We start from the raw sequence: 22,072 nt of genomic DNA, 5'->3' as shown, positions 1-22,072 counted from the left end.
GCATTTCTGTGGGATGGGATGAACCTTCTCTTTCCTCAAAGATGAAAATTATACGGGATGTTCTAGGATGCTGACGTGTGGTTGTGTCTGTTCTGTACCCCTGGTGAGTTCCCCATCAGCCTAGACTAAAACATGACCTCTGAACAGCTTCCTTTCCCAGGGGCTTAGGTGAAGGACCTGGATATTCTTGGAAGTACCTCCAAGTGTTGACTCTAGACAAGAACCAAAAACCTACCCTTCAAACAGCCATGACGGAAAAGCTTATGCTCTTAGGCTAGGACTTTGAGAACCTATAGTTGCCTCAAAATTTGCTTTAAAAAAATTGTTTTCATTTTAAAACTATTCACAAATAGGAAAAACAAAACAAAAAATAAAAACTGTCATCCCTGGGTGTGTATGTTTTAAATCGAGAAATGGGAGGAGATGATTCATTGGTTGTGTGTCTCATCTGAGTTTCTTGCTTAAGAAATGTGTGCTAAGTCGAATCACTGAGATTATGCTTTCTGGAAGAGTTATAGTTAAGAATACGATTATACAAACTTGAGCATTCCATGAGTTTGACTTACACTCAACTGTGGACATATACATGAAATTTAAAATTTCAAAATCCAGTGATGACCTGGATAAACCATTACCTCCATTACCTGTTTTTCTTATCTTTATCGTTTCCTGTGTTTTTTTTAATGCAAGAAGCCATGCAGGGTAGACAGAACCTGTGCAGGGTAGTCAGCTTCAGGGGGCATGGTGGGCTGCCTTCTACCCAGATTTTCTGGGGCTGCCATGTACACAGGGTGGGGCATCTTTTTCTAATTTGCACAAAAGTGCTATCAGGGTGGGTAGCAATATGCAATGGTTTTATTTAGTGAATTTCTTACAAGGTAAAAATGGAGCCCAAATACTCTGTAGTTGTGGTAATGTGTTTGTTAATTTTGTTTCTGTCTCCTGTTCTTCCCATCAAAGACTCCAACGTGGGCCCTCCACCTTCCTCCTGCCACCAATATCCACTCTCCTTGTAGCTGCCAAAATGATTTAATTAATTAATCAATTTATTTATTTAAAGCACAACTCTTTTTATTGACATAAAAAGTGCTATAGAGGGTTGTGTTGGGATGAAAAGCAAGTTACAGAACAATTCACAGGGTAGTGTTCCCAACATATATTTAACACACACACAGACACAAAACAATACTTGATATTTTTAAGGGTATATTATACACAAGTGAATTTAAAAATAAAAATCAGGAAGGTTATTTTTTTTTATTGTTGAAAGTATTACAGATGTGCTCGCTTTTTTCCCTCATTGACCCCCCCCCCACTCACTCCCCACTCCTGCTTTTTCCAAACTATTGTCTGTGTCCATTGGCTGTGCATATATGCATATAAGTTCTTTGCTTAAGCTCTTCCCAACCCCTACCCCACCCCATTCCCTCTGAGGTTTGTCAGTCTGTTCCCTACTTCCATGTCTCTGGATTTATTTTGATCGACAGCTTATTTTGTTTATGATATTCCACAAATAATTGAGATCATGTGGTACTTGTCTTTCCTGGACTGGCTTATTTCACTCAGCATAATACTCTCCAGGACCCTCTATGTTGTCTTAAAGGGTAAGAGAGAGTTTTTTCTTACAACTGCATAGTATTCCATTGTGTAAATATACCATGTCTTTTATTTTATTTTTTTTAAAATACATTTTTGTTGATTTTTTAGAGAGAGAGGAAGGGAGACAAGATAGAAACATCATCAATGTGAGAGAGAAACATCGATCTCCTCCCTCCAGTACACCCCCTGCTGAGAATCAAGCCCGCAACCCCGGGCATGTGCCCTGACTGGGAATTGAACCAGGACCTGTCAGTCAATGGGATGAAGCTCATTCCACTGAGCCACATTGGCTGGGCTACCACAGCTTTTTTGTCCACTCATCTACTGATGGACACTTGGGTTGTTTCTAGATCTTAGCAATTGTAAATAGGGCTGTTATGAACATAGGGGTGCATATATTCTTTTTGATTGGTGTTTCGGGCTTTTTAGGATATAGTCCTAGAAGTGGAATCACTGGGTCAAATGGCAATTTCATTTTTAATTTTTGAGGAAACACCATAGTGTTTTCCATAGTGGCTGCAACATCTGCATTCCCATCAGCAGTGTAATAGAATCCCCTTTCCTCCACACCCTCGCCAGCACTTGTTTGATGATTTGTTGATGGCAGCCATTCTGACAGGTGTGAGGTGATACCTCATTGTTGTTTTAATTTGCATCTCTCTGATGATTATTGACATTGAGCATTTTTTCATGTCTGATGGCCATTTATATGTCTTGTTTGGAGAAGTGTCTATTCAGGTCCTCTGCCCATTGTTTGATTGGATTGTCTTCCTTTTGTTGAGTTGGATGAGTATTCTATATATTTTGGATATGAACCTCTTTTCCAGTATATCATTGGCAAATATGTTCTCCCAGGGAGTGGGTTTCCTTTTTATTTTGATTCTGGTTTCTTTTGCTGTGCAGACACTGTTTAATTTGATGTAGTCCCATGTATCAATTTTTTTCCTTTGTTTCTGTTGCCCTAGGCAATGTATCAGTGAAAATTGTACTACGTGTGATGTCTGAGATTTTTCTGCCTATGTTTTCTTCTAGGATTCCGATGGTTTCACAACTTACATTTAAGTCTTTTGTCCATCTTGAGTTTATTCTTGTGTATGGTGTTAATTGGTGATCTAATTTCGTTTGTTTGCATGTACTTGTCCAATTTTCCCAACACCATTTATTGAAGAGACTGTCTTTTCTCCATTGTATACTCTTGCCTCTTTTGTCGAATATTAATTGCACATAATGTCGATATCTGGGTTCTCTTTTCTGTTCCATTGATATATATATATGCCTGTTCTGTTTTGATTACATGGCTGTGTACTATAACTTGATATATGGTATTGTAATCCTTCCCACTTTGTTCTTCTTTTTCAAGATTGCTGTGGCTATTTGGGGTCTTCTTTGGTTCCATATAAACTTTTGGGGTATTTGTTCTAGGTCTGTGAAATATGCCTTTGGTACTTTAATAGGAATTGCATTGAATCTATACATTACTTTGGGTAGTAGGGACGTTTTAATGATGTTGGTTTTTCTAATCCTAGAATGTGGTATATGTTTCTACTTTTTTATATATTCCTCTATTTCTTTTTTCAATATCCTGTAGTTTTCTGAGAACAGGTCTTTTGAAGTTTATTCTTAGGTACTTTTTGTTTTCATTGCAATGGTAAATGGAATTGCTTTTTAGTTTCCCTTTCTAACTGTTAATTTTTGGTATATAAGAATGCCATCGATTTCTGGATGTTAATTTTGTATCCTGCTGCTTTGCCAAATTCATTTATTAAATCTAGTAGATTTTTGATGGAGTCGTTAGGGTTTTCTATCTACAATATCAGGTCATCTTTGAATAATGACAATTTCACTTTCTCCTTTCCAATTTGGATGCCTTTAATTTTTTCTTCTTGTCTAATTGCTGTGACTAAGACTTCTAGTACTAGGTTAATTAAGAGTGGTAAAAGCAGGTATCCCTATTTTGTTCCTGTTCTTAAGGAAATGCTTTTAGTTTTTGTCCATTGAGTATTACTGGATTTGATTTGCTAATATCTTCTGAGGATTTTGGCATCTGTGTTCATCAGGGATGTTGGCCTGTAGGTTTCTTTCTTTGTAGTGTCTTTGTAGTGTCTTTTTGGAATTAGGATTATGCTGACCTCATAAAAAGAGATTGGAAGCCTTCCTTCCTGTTGAGTTTTTGGAATAGTTTGATAAGAATATGTGTGAATTCTTCTTTCAGTGTTTGGTAAAACTCCCCTGTGAAGCTGTCTAGACCCGGGCTTTTGTTTGCTGGGAGTTTCTTGATTACAGATTCAATTTTCTTAGTTGTTGTTGGTCTGCTCCAGTTTTCTGACTCTTCCCAGTTCAGTTTTGGGAAGCTGTGTGATTCTAGAAATTTGTCCATTTCACCTAGGTTGTCCAATTTGTTGGCATATAATTGTTCGTAGTATTTTCTAACAATCCTTTGTATTTCTGTGGTGTCAGTTGTTGTTTCTCCTCTTTTGTTTCTGATTTTGTTTATTTGGGTCTTCTCTCTTTGTTTCTTGGTGAGTCTGGTAAGTGTTCATCAATCTTGTTTATCTTTTCAAAGATCCAAGTCTTGGTTTCATTCATCTTTTGAATTTTTTTTTTTTAGTTTCTATGTCATTTATTTCCACTCTGACCTTTATTCTTTCTTTCCTTCTACATGATCTGGGTTTTTCTCTTCTTGTCTTTTCTCTTTTGAAACCTCAGAACACCATTTATTTTATTTTGCACAAAATCTCTCGACAGAACATAACTATTAGTACGTTCCACATTACTAAAAAGCCCACCACCAAACAAAAACCTTCCCCGAAGAGGGACCCATCTATCCCAAATACACCCAGTATCCTACATAGATGGTTGCTCAGGGTTCTCATATCAAGGAAGCATCACCCTGGCCTAGGGGATGGTCCTTTTTTCTTGATCAAGACCTTCAGGCCACAGAACAGCCACAGTGGCACATGGTCTTCTGGTGCCAAGACTTATTCCCACCTGACCCTGCCTCAGCCTTTTTTGCCATGGCCTCCTGGACCCTTTGGATCTTATTGATGAGCAAGGAAAAAGCCTCTTCTACACCTTGCTGTGTTTTGGCTGAGGTCTCCTCAAAGGGGGCCCTCCAGCTCTTCACAAGGGCTATAGCAGCAGCATGAGCATCTCCAATGGTGGTCACAAGGTTGCACTTGTTGCCCACAAGGACAAGGGGCCGGGTATAGTGAGGACCCCAGGTGGCTCGCATTTGCTGCAGCTGGGTTAGAGATGAGTGGTCATCGAGGGTGAAGACACCCAGCACACCATCCCCAATAGTCAAGCACTGGTCATGCAGGGCCTTATGAATGACCTGCCTGGCTGTGTCCAACACATTCAGAATGTAGCCCCCATGGTCCAGGGTTACCTTCTTCCAGTAGGAATCCTGGATTGTGGGATCATGGTCTTCCACAAAGCACTGGTGGTTCAGCTGGATAGTCAGTGCGCTCTTGCCCACACCACTTGCGCCCACCACCACTGCCTTGTACTCTGACAGCTGCTTGCCCCTGGAAGGTGCCTAAGCCCTGTGGCTCTCCTCCTGGGCATTAAGGCTCCAGGAGCCCAGGCCCAGATCAAGCATGCTAAGCTTTTTTGGTGGTGCCATGCTCAGGTAAGAAATACGGACAGCGGGCCCTGCAACTCAGTCCTGGAGAGGACGTTGCCCTGGGGCCCGAACTCACTGCAGCTCTGACAGGCAATCTGGATTCTTCTTTCTGTTTACTTTTTAGCTCTTTAAGTTTTAGGATTAGATAGTCTATTAGGAATTTTTCTTGTTTCTTAAGGTAGGCCTATAATGCTATGAACTTCCTTCTCAGGACTGCTTTTGCTATGTCCCATATTTTATGCTGTTGTGTGTTCATTTTAATTAGTTTTCGGGAGGTTTCCTTGATTTCCTTTGTAACCCATTCATTAATAACATGCTGTTTAGCTCCATGTGTTTTAATGTTTTTGACTGTTTTTATTGTAATTAATGTCTAGTTTTATGCCATTGGGTTCTGAGGCATAAATGATTTCGATCTTCTTGAACTTGTAGAGACTTAGTTTTCTGGCCAAACATGTGGTCTATCTGAGAATATCCCGTGTGCACTTGAGAAGAATGTGTATTCTGCAGTTTGGGGATATAATTCTCTGTAAATATCTATTAAATCCATCGGTTGTAGTGCATTGTTTAGGGTCTGTTTCCTTGTTAATTTTTTATCTAGAGGATCTAGTGATGTCAGTGGGGTTTTGAAGTCCCCTGCTATAATTGTATTGCTATTGATTTCTTCCTTTGAAGTCATCCAGAAGTTTTTAATATATTTTGGTGCTCCTATATTAGGTTCATATATGTTTAACCAAGGTTACATTCTCCTGTTGGATAGATCCTTTCAATATTATGTAGTGACCTTTGTGTATTGTTATGGCTTTCATGTTTAAGTCTATTTTATCATATATAAGTATTACTACCTCAGCTTTTTTTTCATTTCCATGTACTTGGAAAAGTTTTTTCCACCCCTTCATTTTCGACCTGTGCGAGTCTTCTGTGGTGAGGTGAGTAGGTTCTTTTTTTTTTTTTTAATTTTTTTATTTATATTTTTGTTACAGATGTTTCTCCTTTTTTACCCCATTGGCACCCCCCTTCCCCACCCCACACCCGCCCCGACCCCAGCTTTGTGGTCCATGTCTATTGGTTATGGTGAGTGGGTTCTTATAGACCACATTTATATGGGTCATGCGTTCTTATCCATTTAGCTACTCTATGTGTTTTGATTGGAGCATTTAATTCATTTACATTTAAGCTTATTATTGATATGTGTCCTTATTGATTGCTATTTTTATTTATTATGCCTCTGTTTTTTTCTCTGTTTCTTCTGCTTATTAAAATAGTCCCTTTAACATTTCTTGCAGTGCTGGTTTTTTGCTGCTATATTCCTTTACCTTTTTTTTGTGTGTCTGGGAAGCTCTTTATTTCACCTACTATTTTGAATGATAGCCTTGCTAGATAGAATAATCTTGGATTTAGATCCTTGTTTTTCATTACCTTGAATACTTTATGCCATTCCCTTCTGGCCTGTAGTGTTTCTGTTGAGAAATCAGCTGACAGCATTAAGGGGCCTCCTTTGTAGGTAACCTGTTGCTCTTCTCTTGCTGACTTTATGATTCTCAATTTGTCTTTAATCTTTGTTCAAAATGATTTATATAAAAGGTGATCATGGTATCTCACTCCCATGCTCAAAATCAATAGTGGCTTCATAAAGCACAATCCAAAGACCCCAGCATGGCCTTCAAAGACCTACACGGTCTGACCCTGGCCACCTCTGCACCTCTTTCTGCTCTACCCTTTTTTTGAGGATTATAATGACTCTTGCTGCCTCGCAGTTCTTCTGGCAGGCCCTGTAGGCTCCCATCTTAGCGCTTCTGCATTTGCGTTTTTCTCTGCTGGACCATTCTTCTTGACAGTCACGAGCCCATATGACTCACTTCCTTATGTTGCACAGGTTTCTACTCAGATAGTACTTTCCTGAAGGCACAGCTCATCTGAAACACAGCTCATTATCCTGTTCATTCTTTTTATTTTTTAAAAAATTTCCTTTTTCTTTTTCTTTTGAATTTTAGTCATTTACAGTTTACATTAAATATTATTTTGTATTAGTTTCAGGTGTATAGCATTGTCATTGACAATCATATACTTTACAAAGTATTCCCCCTGATATTTTCAGTACCGACCTGACACCATATATAGTTATTACATTATTATTGACTATATTTCCTATGCTAAACTTTATATCCCCTTGATTATTTTGTAACTACCAACCTGTGCTTCTCAGTGCCTTCACATTTTTTACTCAGTTTCCCAGCCCCTTTCCCCTCTGGCAACCATCAGTTCTCTATCTACGAGTCTGTTTCTGGGTTTTGTTGTTGCTACTTTTTAATTTTGTTCTTTAGATCTTACATATAATTGAAATTATGTGGTATTTGTCTTTCTCTGTCTGACTTATTTCACTTAGTATAATACCCTTGAGGTCCATCTATACAGTTGCAAATGGTACGATTTTTTGCTTTTTTATGCCTGAGTAATATTCTATTCTATATATGTATCACAGCTTTTTTAGCCAGTCATCTATTGACAGGCACTTGGGTTGCTTCCATAGCTTGGCTATTGTAAATAACACTGCAATGAACATAGGCATGCATATATTCTTTCTAATTAATGTTTTGGGTTTCTTTGGATATATACCCAGAAATAGAATCATTGGGTCATAAAGCAGTTCTGTTTTTAATTTTTTGAGGATCCTCCATACTGTTTTCCGTAGTGGCTACATCAGCATTTCCACAACAGTGCACAGGGGTTCCCATTTCTCCACATCCTTGACAACACTTGTTGTTTGTTGATTTATTGATGATAGCCACTTGGACAGGTATGAAGGTGATGCCTCATTGTGGTTTTAATTTGCATCTCTCTGATTATTAGTGACTTTGAGCATCTTTTCCTATGTCTGCTGGCCATCTGTATGTCCTCTTTGGAGAAGTGTCTATTCAGGTTGACTGTGCATTGTTTTAAATTGAATTGTTTCTTTTGTTGGTGTTGATTTGTCTGAGTTCTTTATAAATTTGGATATTAACCCTTTACCATATATATCTTTGGCATGTATGTTCTCTTATTCAGTAGGTTGTCTTTTTGTTTTGTTGATGGTTTCCTTTGCTGGCTACCTATTAGGTGCAGTGTAAGAAAGAGCCTCTGGTGGTGTGCGAGTTGCATTGGTTCCTTTCCTAGAGCCACACAACTCAGTCTGTCCTGGATTCTGCCCAGACCTCATTGAGAGCCTGAGCTAGGCAGAATGGGCCTGTAGGAGCTGAGAAGGTGAGGCTAGTGGATCTCCCGTGGGGATGAGTGTGGTGCCAGTCAGACTCACAGGAAGGTGTAGGGAATGGCCCCAGCCTCAGAGCCACACACTTAGTCTCTGACACTCCCTGAGTCCACCCATATGTCTATACCCCAGACCCAACCAGCTGACTCCTCCACAATGTGTGAGTTTTGCAGGTGCAGTGAGAGGGAGGCATAGGGGAGGAACTATTGCATTTCTCCAGGCTGATGCTGTATACAGGGAAGTGCTCAATCCAGGAAAGATGACATCTGTTGGTAGTGTGGGAGTAAGCACAGGGACCCTGTTGGCTCTGCTCCCTTCAGCCCTCTCCCTCAAGCCACACAATTCCATCTATCTTCATACGAGTGTAGTCCATTCTGAGCCATCTTCCCTCCAGCGGAACCCAGGGTGAATAGCTGTGAACAAGATTTTTGGGCGCTGGCCCTTTAAGAGGGTGCCTGGATTTCTAGCAAACTCCTGTATCTCCCTAGTAGAACAAATTCCCACTGATTTTCATAGCCAGATGTTATATGGGCTCCTTTTCCTGACTCTCTTGCTCTGGGCTGGCCAGTCTGGTAGGAGTCGAGACTCCACACTCTTCATGGGGGACCTCTGCAACTGAGAGATCCCTCTGGATTCCCAGCTGCTACATGTGGGTGTGGGGCCAGCCTCCTTCCTGTCTCTGCCCTTCCTGCCAGTTTCTATGTGGCTTCTTTTGTAAATCCTTGGTTATAAGACATCTGCTCAGCTATTCTTAAGTTGGTTTTTCAGATTGTTTGTTCTGTATTTTAGTTGTAACTCTAGTTTGGTTCTGGGAGGAGGTATGTGTAACTTGCACCCACTTCGCTGCCATCTTGGATCCATCCTCATTTTTTATCCCCTCACCATGCTTTATTTTCCTGACAGTGCTTATTAATGCCTAGTAGTACGTGTTTGTGTATTATCTGTCTCTTCCTCGGAATTATAAACTCCCTTATGCCAGCTTGTCTGTTTCATTTGTTCCCATTTTCCTAGTAGTTAAAATAATGCCTGGTCAGAGTAGGCTTCCAGTTAGTGAATGCATGAATGACTTGGCTAGGTCAGTGATGATGGAGACAGAAAGAAGTGAACCAGTTTCTGAGACTTTTGGGAGACAGCAGGACTTGGAAATGGACTAAATGTGGAAGATGAAGGAAATGAAGTTGTCAAGGATGATTGCTTGGTTTGTGGCTTGTTCGGGGCTAGACAGTAATAGCATTCACTGAGAGAGTGCCACTGGAAGGAGATCAGATTTGAAAGATGGTATAAATTTGGTTTTGGTTGTGTTAAATATAGTTGTCTTTGGTTGACCTTGTTATCCAGGTGGAGATATCAAGTAGCCTCTTAGATTTGGAGTACTGCCACTCTGAATGTAGACTAGGTATGGAATGTAAATTTGGGAGATCCTGGTCAATGTTAGATAATTAAAATAGTAGCTGAATTTTAGTTAATATATGGAGTTTGGATTAAATTAAGAGTAAGAAAGAGCTATTACCCTGGGCAGTGTGGCTCAGAAGTTAGAGTATTGGCCCACGCACTGAAGTGTTATGGGTTTGATTTCCAGTCAAGGGCATGTGCCTGGGTTGCAGGTTCGATCCCTGGCCCTGGATGGGGCACTTGGAGGAGGCAGCCAATCGATGAATCTATCACACATCAATGTTTTTCTCTCTCTTTCCCCCCTCTCTCCTTCCCTTCCATTCTCTCTCAAAAAAAAAAAAAAATCCCCAGGTGAAGATTAACCCCCCCCCCCCAAAAAAAAAGGAGAAAAGGAGAGAGGCTGTGATTTAGTTTTGAGGAACTCTGGCATTTCATGGCAAGGTAGAGAGAAATGAAGCCATAGGGAAAACAAGTGGAGGAGTATGATAAGGGGCAACTCAGCAAAGTCAGTTGTCATTGAAGTCAAGGCTCATAGTAGGATTGTTGTCAGTAGAAGTGGGGAGAAATAGATGTTTTTGAGGCATATTACATGGTAGAATAAATAATTGGTAATCAGTTAGCTGAGGGATCTGAGGGAGAGGTGTTGATTTAGAACTGCTGTCATTTACACAGATTGGAGGGAATAATTATTAATTCAGTTTTAGACATGTTGAATATGAGGTGTCTTTGACATATTTAAGTTGTTATTTTGAGTAGGTTGTTGTATAATTGGGTATGGAGAGTAGAGAAGTCATGCCTAGAGTATATGCTTGTAATTGAAGCTGGCCTATGGAATGAGTACAGAGTGAGAAGAGTTGGGGGCTTAGTACTAAATCCCGAGGAACACCAAGGATTAAAGGTGAGGTAGAGGAAAATGAGTGCACAAAGGAAACTGAGAAGCCCACCAATGAGATTGAGGCTGGTGAAAAATGAGAAGAATATGGAGGAAAGTTTGGCATCACTGTAGCTTAGGAAGAGAATGTCTCAAGGAAAAGGAGTGGTCATTATCAGATGCTGCTAAGAGGTACATTAGATGAGAACTGTAAAGAGCATAATGTCTTAGTCACATGGAGGTCATAGTTGCCTTAACAAGGGTAGTGGTGAGGACAGAAACCAGAATGGAGCCAACAGGTCAAGTGGTGAGTGAGCAGGAGGAAATGAACAAGTGTAGGATACTATAGATCCAATGTGAGAAGAGACAACAGCAGTAGCTAGAAGAACTCTGTCATGTATTTTTGAACAACTGTTTCTTTGTGTATTCTCTTTTTCCATTGTCCACTCCAGTGATAGTATACACACACATTATTCCTCCCCTTTCAGTTGATATATGTTGAAACTCTTTCTGTGGCAGTACATAGAGAGCGTCCTCACTCTGGGGAATAGGGAGTAGGTCTTAGGCTGGCTCTCTTTTTGGCTGGGAGAAGAGGTGATTTTGATTGTATGTGGCTTTGGATAATGTTAGCAAGCAGGTCCAGTTTGGGCTAGGATTTTATAAATGGTATGATTGCTAGTTAGCAGTATGGATATTGATTTAAAGCTATACCTTTATCATGTACCCATGTAACCTCCTGATGTATTATATAGTTAGTCTAAATGTTTGTCAAAGAATCTAGTTGAATAAACTGAGATATATTCACACAGTGGAATTCTTGTCAACTGTAAAAAGGAATTAGGAAGACCTCAAGAATTCCACCATGGGGTGATCTCCCAAATATATGAATTAGTGGGAAATATGCAGCACAGTGAGAATAGTACTTTTATCTAAGAAAGGGGTTACCAGGCCAGGCCAATATGACTCAGTGGTTGAGCGTTGACCAAGAGGTCGCAGGTTCAATTCCAGGTCAGGGCACATGGCCAGGTTGTGGGCCAGATCCCCAGGGGAGGCATGCAGGAAGTGGCCAGTCAATGTTCTCTCTTATCAATGTTTCTATCTCTCTCTCCCTCTGCCTTTCTCTCTCTCTAAAATAAAAAAAATTAAAAAGGAAAGGAGTTACCAAAGAATAAAAAAAGTGTGTATTTACTTGTATTAAAAAAACAATAGGGGATAAAAATAGAGTAATAAAAATGGCAACCTTATAACTTAAAGGAAGAAAAAGAAAAAGGAGAGAACAGGGATAGAATTTAGAATATTTTTCAAAGTATCTTTTTTTATACTTTTGACTTTGGAACTATAAAAATGTTTTATGGAATTAAAAAACAAGATTAAATAAAAATGAAAAAGCATTACATAAATATTGAAAACAAAATGAAGCAAATGATCCTAATTGCGTTTCAGGTTGGTGACTTAGTCACATAGAAAATAATTATGTCCAGTGCCTTTATATCATATCGGTTTGAATAAACATCCTTAGTGGTTTATATCTGTGATACTGTGATTTATAATAAAATATATATTTGGTTTTAGTTCCCATTTCTGGCACAGAGCTCCTGAAACCCTTGGAATTTTCTAAGGACTGAGAGCTACAAAGATGTCTTTTGTCATATTAATGAGGTGACTTTGGGCTGCACCTGAGAATGGGGGCTGGTTGCCAATAAATCCAGTCATGTGACTAGAGGGTTGGCACTTTCATTCCCATCCCCTGACCTCTGGAAATGGTAGGGGGGATGGAGATTAAATCAGCTACAAATGGCCAGTGATTTCACAAAACCCAAAAAGGATGGGAGCTTCTGGGAGCTTCTGGGTTGGTAAACAGAGAGAGTTATGTGCTTGGAGAGAACATGGAAGTTCTGTACCTTTTCCTCATACCTTGCCCTGTGCATCTCTTCCATCTGGCTATTACCAAGTTATATTCTTTTATAATAAACTGGTGACCTAGTAAGTAACATGTTTTTCTGTGTTCTGTGAGCTGAGCTAGCAAATTAATTGAATCCAAGGAGGGGGTTGTGGGAACCTCTGATTTATGTAGTTGATCAGATGATAAAACCTGGGCTTTTGACTGATGCCTGAATTGGATAGCAGTCTTGTGGGACTGAACCCTTAACCTGTGAATCTGATGTTCCTCCAGGTAGTTAGAATCATAATTGAGTTGAACTGTAAGACACTCAGCTGGTGTCTGAGAATTGCTTGGTGTTGGTGTGGGAACTGCTCCCCTACTCCCCTCCCCATCACACACTGGAATTGGGTGCAGAACTTTATTATGGGCCAAAATGACTTGAAATGATATTGTTGATTTTGGTGGGTATAATAAGTGTATGGTTTTGTTTACATAGAGTTCTTATTTTTGAGAAATGTGATCTGAAATATGGATGAAATGATATAATATCTGGGATATACTTTAGCATACTCTGGTGGAAGAGTTTTAGGAGTTTGTATTGATGTGCTCAACCTGCTATGATTAAAGTACCACAACTGTATAGCTTAAGACAACAGAAATTTATTGTCTCCCAGTTCTGGAGGCTAAAAGTCCAAAATCAAGGTATTGGCACCCTTAAAACCATTACTTTGATTTGTTTATCTGACAAACTAAAACTGGACAACAAATGGGTCAGGGCCACCTGTCACTACCTGAGCCAATTAAGCAGAAACAAGGTTGAATTGTATATGAGCATTTATTCCAATATTGCTGGAAGTATGGGAGAGCAGTGGGTCTTCCCATAAAATCTGCTCTGAACTCCCTCACTTGCCAGCTGCTTTTAAAGGGTAGAACAACAATGACTATGTGAGAAAGGGCAGTTGGGCAAAAAGGAAAAAAGGGGAGGGGATTGTTTACAGGTAAGCGGGTAGGAATGTTGGGAGGGATTGTAAAAAGTTTTGGGCCAAGGGGGAAGGAACGTGGACCAGGGCTGCAGGGGCTCTTTGCCAGTTAGTCACAGTCAGGAGTCCAGGGTTCCAGTTATCAGGTTGTTAATCTTTCCATGATGTCAGGTAGTCCCCCTTGTCCTCTGATTAGGAGGACATACACCTCCTGCCAGGTCAGAATGAGCTTTTCTTTAATCAGAACAAAGCAATCACAATTAACATTGTAAAGGACAATTAACATTTCCTATAACTATGGTTTGTATGTTACTACAATTAGTTCTCTATTCTATTATTCTCTCCTGCCCTTTTGAAAACTGCTTGCTTCCATTTATTTCATTTTGTTTCTTTTCTAGTGATTCCTCCTTTTCTTTCATTTGAGGGTTGTTTCTTTATCTCACCATTTTCTTAGTCTGGTACTTAGGAGTCCCTTGGCAGGTTGGTGAGTCTAGGGGTGTCAGGTGGTGAGTCTAGGGATGTCAGGTGGTGACCCTGATCTCAATCAGATCCAGCCCAGTTGTCCTGGGATGCTGGACCCTCTCTGCTGGTCCACGATGATTGACGGCTGGTGGCTCCTGTCCCTTTGTTGTGTAGGTGCTGCTGGGGTGCGTGGGTAGGGCTGGGCACTGCTGGGGTGCCTGGGTCCTGCGGGGGCAGGGGTGCCCTGCTGTGCTCTGCTCCCCTAGCATCCTGCTACCTGGTGCCCGACGGGGCTCTGCGGCAGCCAGGTGCAGTTGCCTCAGCAGCAAAGCTACCCTGTGCCAGCCCTCTTTGGTGCAGTGGAGGCTGGTGGTCCAGTGGTCCCCAGAGTAGTCGTGGCCTCGGGGTGCTGGACCCTAGCCTCTCCCTGCTGCCTCCTTCCAAGGAAGATTCAGCAAATCTTCCAAACTGGTGGCGTTTTCCAGCCCCAAACGGAGAAACTTCATGCCAAGCAGTGCACAGTGGTAGCAGGTTGAAGCACTGGAACCATCCGCCCTAAGTTTCCACACTGCCATGCAGATGCTTACTCACATTTCCTCCCACTCACACACACTTGCACACTCTCACACAGTCACCCTTGCACTGGTCTTCCCTGTTGCTATGTTTGGCATGAGCTTTTTATAGGAATAATTTTGAATTTGACCAACTATAGGATAAGATGGGGAGGAATACTTTAGGAAACACGTCTGGAAAGCTGGCTTAGGTCAAATATTTTGATGCTGCCTTTAGCCCTCACACTACCCCTCTATCTAGCCTATGCCTGATCCTTCAAAATCCCAACTTAGAAGTTTCTTCCAAAACACTAACCATTGTCTGTATCCCTTCCCTGCGTGCACTCTCTACTACCTAAGGGTAGGTTAGAGTCTAAGCTCACTTTTGCATCTATTTCTACCTTGCTTTTTTGTTGTAGAAATTATCACATTATGAGGTGATTGCCTATTTGTTCCTTCTCTAATGCTAAACTGTAAACTCCTTGAGGAGGTAAACTGTTTCTTTTCATTACTGGATTCAGAATGTCTTGTGGATCACCAATACCTAGGGTAGAGCCTGGCCCAGGATTTTGAAAGAGGAGTTCTATGTAAGTAAGAGGAACAAATCCTGTGGGAAATAATACTGGAAAGGTGAGAAAGGATCAAATTAAGGGTCAGCAGCAATACTTACTATAGATAAGGATATTCTGAACTTGCATGTGTTAATGATGGTGTTAGAGACATCTTAGTAATGAGATTTAAAAGAATGTGGTGACTGGCTAGACTTGGAATACAGGAGAGGGAAGATTCTAAGATGAAGCTAAGAATTTATGGCAAAGTAACTGAAAAGGTTATGATGTGATGCTGAACTGAGAAACATAGAAATAAGGTTTGAGAAGGAATTGACTGGGTTCAGAGTTAGATAGGCTGAATTTGAAAAGAAAGATACTCAGATGGGAAGTCTAGCAGGTAGTTGGAAATAACCTCTGTAAAGTATTTTGAGAAGAGTCAGGATAGTCATTCACATACAAAGTGTGGGAGTGGATGAAATCATCTAGGGAGAGAAGGATAAACAGAAACATACAGAGAGTTGGCAGAGCTGTGGGAGGGGAATCTAGACCTAATGACAGAGACTAGTCAGGGTGGTGGTTATTAAAAAGGTCATTCTGGTTTCTAAACTTCTGACCTAAGTCTTAAACCTATTCATGAGGTAGGTCAGGCCCAGGCCTGATTCCGGAAGGGAGCAGAAGTTAAACTGCACTTCAGGAGACAGATCTGTAGGCCTGTAGAAAACTTTAAGTAGATCATAAGGAACAATTAGGATGTCCACTATTTGGGACTCATGTCCACTTCATGGGGAAACAAATTAATGACCAAAGCATTGGTATTTTAAAGTAGAGTTGAGATGAAGTTCTCAGTATTGGTATGGACCATTGCAGCTGTAATAACTTCCATTAAAAAATAAAATTACCCTATGTTTCTCTATTTTTCTTTAAACAAAAATTTTCAAAAGTGTTTTTATACTTGATGTTTTTATTTTTATTACCTCCCATTGTTTCTTCTGTGTACACCAGTGGGATTTTCTTCTTTACTATTATACAAAAATCACAGCTATTAAATCCCAGTCAGTGCCCATCATGGCACAATCAGAATTACATTTTTAGTTCTCAAATTATTTGCCAAAGGTGATCACCCACTCCCCCTTAAAGTACTTTTTTCTTTGGCTTCTGGAACACCATACTCTTCTGATTGTCTTCCTTTTCTTCACCTCTAATGTTGCAGTGCCTAAGTGTTTTCTTTTGGTTCTTTGGCTCTAAATAAAACTTATCTACAGATGACTCCCAAATACCTTATTTTAGCCCTGACCTTTTTCTAGTGTCTTCTTTTAGTGTCTATTAAGGTATATTAGCCATAACAAACATATCTGAAACAGAACACCCCCCTCAGACTTGCCCATTTCCTAGTCTTCCCTTCTCAGTAACATATGCCAGCATTCATAATTTTCAGGTTAAAAACCTAGGATTAGCCCTCACTTTTTTATTCCCTCTCAGCACCCAGCATACAGTACATCAGCAAGTCCAGTCCTGTTAGTACTTCCTTAATAATATATCCTGATGCAGTCATCTATATGTCCACCCCCTTTCTCAGCTACACAACTACAGTAGCCTTTAACGTGTTTTCTCTCCTTCCTGCTTCCACTTGTGCCCCACCATTCTGTTCTCTGCATAGTAGCCAACTTGAATGATCTGCAATTTCCTGTGGCTTTTTGTCATGCGTAGAATAAAATTCCAAAGTCCTTACTATAACATATGAGGCCTTAATATGATTTGCCCCTACCTGTTGCTCCAGTTTTATTTACCAGTTTCCTTCTTTCTCACTGCATTCTAGGCACATGGCCTCTTTACTGTTCCTCTGAAGTCACCACATTTTTGTGTTTGCTGTTTCCTTTGACTGGGAAGCTCTTTCTTCACGCTGTGTTTGCTGTTTCCTTTGACTGGGAAGCTCTTTCTTCACGCATCCATATGGCTTTTATTTATTTACTTTTTGTTACTTCATTTTCCCCTTTTCCCAGCACTCACATATATGTACTAAAGTATAAGCTCCAGAACTCTGTATTAGTCATCATGTTCCCTAGAACATTACCTGGCTCATAGTAGGCACTTAATAACTATTTGTTAATGGAAAAGATGTCTACAGCACATGCAAAGATAAAGAAATGTGAAAAGACATGGAGTGCTCCAGAAAATGCATGTAGTTCAGCTTACCTGATAAGAACCTAGGGGAGGGAGATAAAGACAGAGGTGGACAAAGGTCAGATCATGAAATACCTTGATCACCATGTTAAGTACTTGGACCTTATATATAAATCATTAAAGATAAACTGGAGGATCTAAGGAGGTTTACAACATGATAAGATACAGATTTTAGAAGATTACTCTGGCTACAGTGTTGAAACTGAATTGGCAGAGAGCAAGTCTTGAGGCAGGGAGACTAGGTAGGAGAGTATGGGAGACTACAGTAAAGCATGAGAAACAAAATGCCATTCATGTGTTCAAATGTTCAGGGTTCTAGTAAAGGTGTTGGTCACAAAAGTACAGTCTTTGCATACAGGCCTAAGGCAAGATCTGTAACTTTACTTTATTACAAGCTAGAATCCAAATTGCAGAATCTTACTATCTTTTCAGCATATATACTAAACCTAGAACCAGTGACTGATATAGTTACTAGGGAATGTACTCCATTTTTTTGTGGCCACCTTTCATACTTTTGCCCAAATAATGTTTTGAAATTTGATCATTTAATTTATCAAGACTTAGGTGGGGAAGGAGCTAGGAAGATGTTTGGTTGAATATAAAAAACTCCTCTTTCCCTTAAAATAAATAGTAAAGATATGGGTGCATATAAAATTAGTCAATGGGGGTGTGTAGAAAGAAGGGGAAAAAAATCCCAAAGCGTAGGGAATACCAGTTTTAAAAGAGGGGACAGAAAAAGTTATCCATGAAGGAAACTGAGAAGTGAACACTGGTAGAAGAAAAGAGGAAAGTGGAATACATTATGTTCACCAAGCAAAGGAAATATAACATTCACGTTCATATGAAAGTGAATGTCACATAGGAATCTCAAATACAGTGAGATACAAAGGAGCCCTTTAAATGGTTACTTTTAGCCCAGGGAAAAATGCCAAAGTATATGCACAACCATTCCCCTGGTAAAATTCAGTATTCAATTAATTGTGTTCTTACCCAATTTTAATATTTATTGAAATCAGTTTTGTTCTTTACCACTTTATCATATTAGTCCCCTTTTTACCTTTTAATATTTATGCCTCTTATTCTTGATCTTTGACTCTTCTGTTTTGCTTGCACAGTCTCTCATGTTTGATGCAAGAGCAAGGCTGCCTTCCTAACTTTCAGCTTTTGACTTCATGTCTACCTGTGAGCCCTCTGTAGATTAATTCAATAATGTCTTGCTGTTTGAACTGGCCCTGAAACCCTCCCATCACCCATGTAATGTACTGATCTGTAAGACAACTTCTACAAGTAGTTGAATGATGTTTGTGTATGAAATTAATATATAAATAATTGAGAATATTTGAAATTTAAAAAATTAGGAATATATAAATATTTAAGAGAGATCCACAAAACATTTTGTATATAATTTGAATGATCTACAGGTTAATAGGGTATGCTAATCTGCTTGAAAAGAACACTTATGAGAAAAAAAGGAAAAGAACATATATATATATATATATATATATATATATATACATATATACATATATACATATATACGTATATATATAATGTTTTTAAAACACTATATCAACAAAAGACTCAGAAAGACTTAGTTTTTGAACTGAAGCTAAAGGATACAAAGGAATTTGGCATGAGTGAAAGAGGGGAAGACTTTCCAAGTTAGGATTACATAAAGAAGAAAACTGTCATGAAAATAATTTAGAAGTCTATAATGGGCTTTGAACTCCAATCCCAGACTGCCTTCCCAATTCATGCTCTCCTTTTCTCCGTTCTTTATTCACCAATTCTCCTGTTAACTCTTACGCTCACCCTATTTTAAATATGTTTATTTTATTATTTTTCCTACCCTAGTACTTAAGCGCTCATTGATTGTTTTTCTGTACTGCTTAAATTTCTTAAAATGTTCCTCTTAATAATTTTTGGGCAGATACCAAGACCTTATTTAAATATCATAAGTATTTATTTATTCTATACATTTTGGACTCTATAGCCAAAAGCTGTATCACATGAAACATCTTCAGTTTCTTTTTGTCCCCTCCAGGTTGGAAGAGCAGTCATAAAACCACAAAGTCAACTCAAACTCAAGATTCTTCATTTCAGGAGCTGATAATGAAAAGATCCAAAAGGAATGAACCCTGGGTCTTCAAATCAGAAAAATCATGCATATATGAAGACAGATTAGAGAAAAAGCAGAAGAAAAAGGAAAGTGTTCAGATGTTTTCAGTCACCCACAAAAGAATTCTTACTGTAGAAAGAAGACATAAAAATACTGAATTTGGCCAAAACTTTAGCCCTGAGTCAGTCCTTATTAGGAAGCAGATGGTTCCCAGAGAAAAAATACCACCAAAATGTGAAAAACAAGGAAATAGCTTCAAACAGAATTTAAATTTACTTAATCAACTGAAAATCAACACAGCAGAGAAACGATATAAATGTAGTATATGTGAGAAAACCTTTATTAACACTTCATCCCTTCGTAAACATGAGAAAAACCATAGTGGAGAGAAATTATTTAAATGTAAAGAATGTTCAAAAGCCTTTAACCAAAGTTCAGCTCTTATTCAACATCAAATAACCCATACTGGAGAGAAACCCTATGTATGTAAAGAATGTGGGAAAGCCTTTACTCTTAGTACATCCCTTTATAAACACCTGAGAACACATACTGTGGAGAAATCCTATAGATGTAAAGAATGTGGCAAATCTTTCAGTCAAAGGTCAGGTCTTTTTATACATCAAAAAATCCATGCTAGAGAAAACCCCTATAAATATAATCCAGGTAGGAAGTCATCTAATTGCAGCACATCACTTCCTGGAAGTCAGAGAATTTATTCCAGAAAGAAGTCCTATTTATGTAATGAATGTGGCAACACCTTTAAGTCTAGCTCATCCCTTCGTTATCATCAGAGAATTCACACAGGAGAGAAACCTTTTAAATGTAGTGAATGTGGGAGAGCCTTTAGTCAGAGTGCATCTCTTATTCAACATGAAAGAATTCACACGGGAGAAAAGCCCTATAGATGTAATGAATGTGGAAAAGGCTTCACTTCTATTTCACGACTCAATAGACACCGAATAATTCATACTGGTGAGAAGTTTTATAATTGTAATGAATGTGGCAAAGCCTTAAGTTCCCACTCAACACTTATTATTCATGAAAGAATTCATACTGGAGAGAAACCATGTAAATGTAAAGTGTGTGGGAAGGCCTTTAGACAAAGTTCAGCTCTCATTCAACATCAGAGAATGCATACTGGAGAAAGACCCTATAAATGTAATGAGTGTGGGAAAACATTCAGGTGTAATTCATCCCTTAGTAATCATCAGAGAATTCATACTGGAGAGAAACCATATCGATGTGAGGAATGTGGGATATCTTTTGGTCAAAGTTCAGCTCTTATTCAACATCGGAGGATTCATACAGGAGAGAAACCCTTTAAATGTAATACATGTGGGAAGACTTTTAGACAGAGCTCCTCACGTATCGCCCATCAGAGAATTCATACTGGAGAGAAACCTTATGAATGTAGTACATGTGGGAAACTTTTCAACCACAGGTCATCTCTTACTAATCATTATAAAATTCATATTGAAGAGAGCCCCTAGAAAGTAGATTTGCATGTGTGGAAGCCTTAAACCAAAGCTTATCAGAATATATGAGAATGATGGAATAACTGTAGTGGATACATAAAAACCTTTCTATAATTTAGTCATCAGATATTAAATTATAAGAATAAATCTTGACTATGTAATAGGTAATGAGGAAAGTGGAAAGTGTTCATGTCTATAGATACTTTTAAAAATAACCTGAAATGAATTCACAACAGGACACTTTGACTTTAGGCATTTGTCAAATAGAAAAATTGTTTTATCACTACAGCAGTGTACACTAGATATCATATGTGATTGTCAGTAACATCTGGGCCAGGGATGGGGTGTGTGCACTGTAGTTCTCATTTAAAACTATAAACTGGTAATACTTTTTAAAATAACATTTTAATATATAAAAGATGTGATCAAAGAAAGAATACATTTTTAGGGAAAATGACCAAATAAAAGATAAAAATGAACTGTAAACTACCTCTTAGTTTCTGAGGTTTATCCTTTTCCTGACTTGATGTCAAACTTGGTGCATGCATTTCATTTAAAAATAGAAATAAATGTCTCTTGTCTTCCTTTGTTCTTCTAGTAATTGCTGTGAGTTGGGGATTTTCTACCCAATTTATAGTTCTTTTCTCAGAATTGTTTTCTTTGAAATTATTTATTATGAAAATATACTTGCTATACATTGTAAGCTTTTATCTTAGATATAATAAATGGAAAAATCAGCAATTATTTAAAATGTAAAGATATACATACACACACACACACACACACACACACACACACACAAAGAGGAGCTGTCAAAGAAGTTTAATGAATCTCGACACCTGTGCCCAAATATTGAAAGACACATAAATCATTTCATGACATAAAAAGTATGTTATCCTTACTTGGTGTTCTTTAATGTCAATCTCAGGTAAACAAAAGGAATATTTATAAACAACTCAGTAATTTTTTTAAAAAAATCCCAGCTGTTTGGCAGGTACTATACTGCATGGCTGAGAGTTGTAAGAAGATACAGGCCTTCAAGAAGCCATGAATTGAGGGAAAGGAGGTGGAATTCAGGGGCTAGCAGATGAGTAAGTAAATTATTTTGTTAGTATGTAAATATGGTTGTTTTAACAGGCA

General features: G+C 38.9%; 1 protein-coding gene and 1 pseudogene across 2 annotated transcripts in view; one reads left to right on the top strand and one right to left on the bottom strand.

The window, feature by feature from the left end:
- ZNF354A (zinc finger protein 354A) overlaps window positions 1-21,486 on the top strand; it is a 31,048-nt gene extending 9,562 nt beyond the window's left edge. Inside the window, exon 4 of one of the 2 annotated variants that reach the window (XM_036239892.1) lies at window positions 19,383-21,486. In XM_036239892.1, the coding sequence (XP_036095785.1) occupies window positions 19,383-20,947 (1,565 nt within the window). In that variant the 3' untranslated portion in view covers window positions 20,948-21,486. The remainder of the gene's footprint in view (window positions 1-19,382) is intronic. The other variant, XM_036239893.1, reaches the window with a different exon arrangement.
- Window positions 4,353-5,224, bottom strand: LOC118615216 (annotated as a pseudogene).
- Window positions 21,487-22,072: the final 586 nt, after the last annotated feature.

This window comes from Molossus molossus, unplaced genomic scaffold (genome assembly GCF_014108415.1).
Source record: "Molossus molossus isolate mMolMol1 unplaced genomic scaffold, mMolMol1.p scaffold_m16_p_4, whole genome shotgun sequence".
In the NCBI taxonomy this organism is placed as follows: Eukaryota; Metazoa; Chordata; class Mammalia; order Chiroptera; family Molossidae; genus Molossus; species Molossus molossus.
This window is presented reverse-complemented; position numbering and strand designations above follow the sequence as displayed.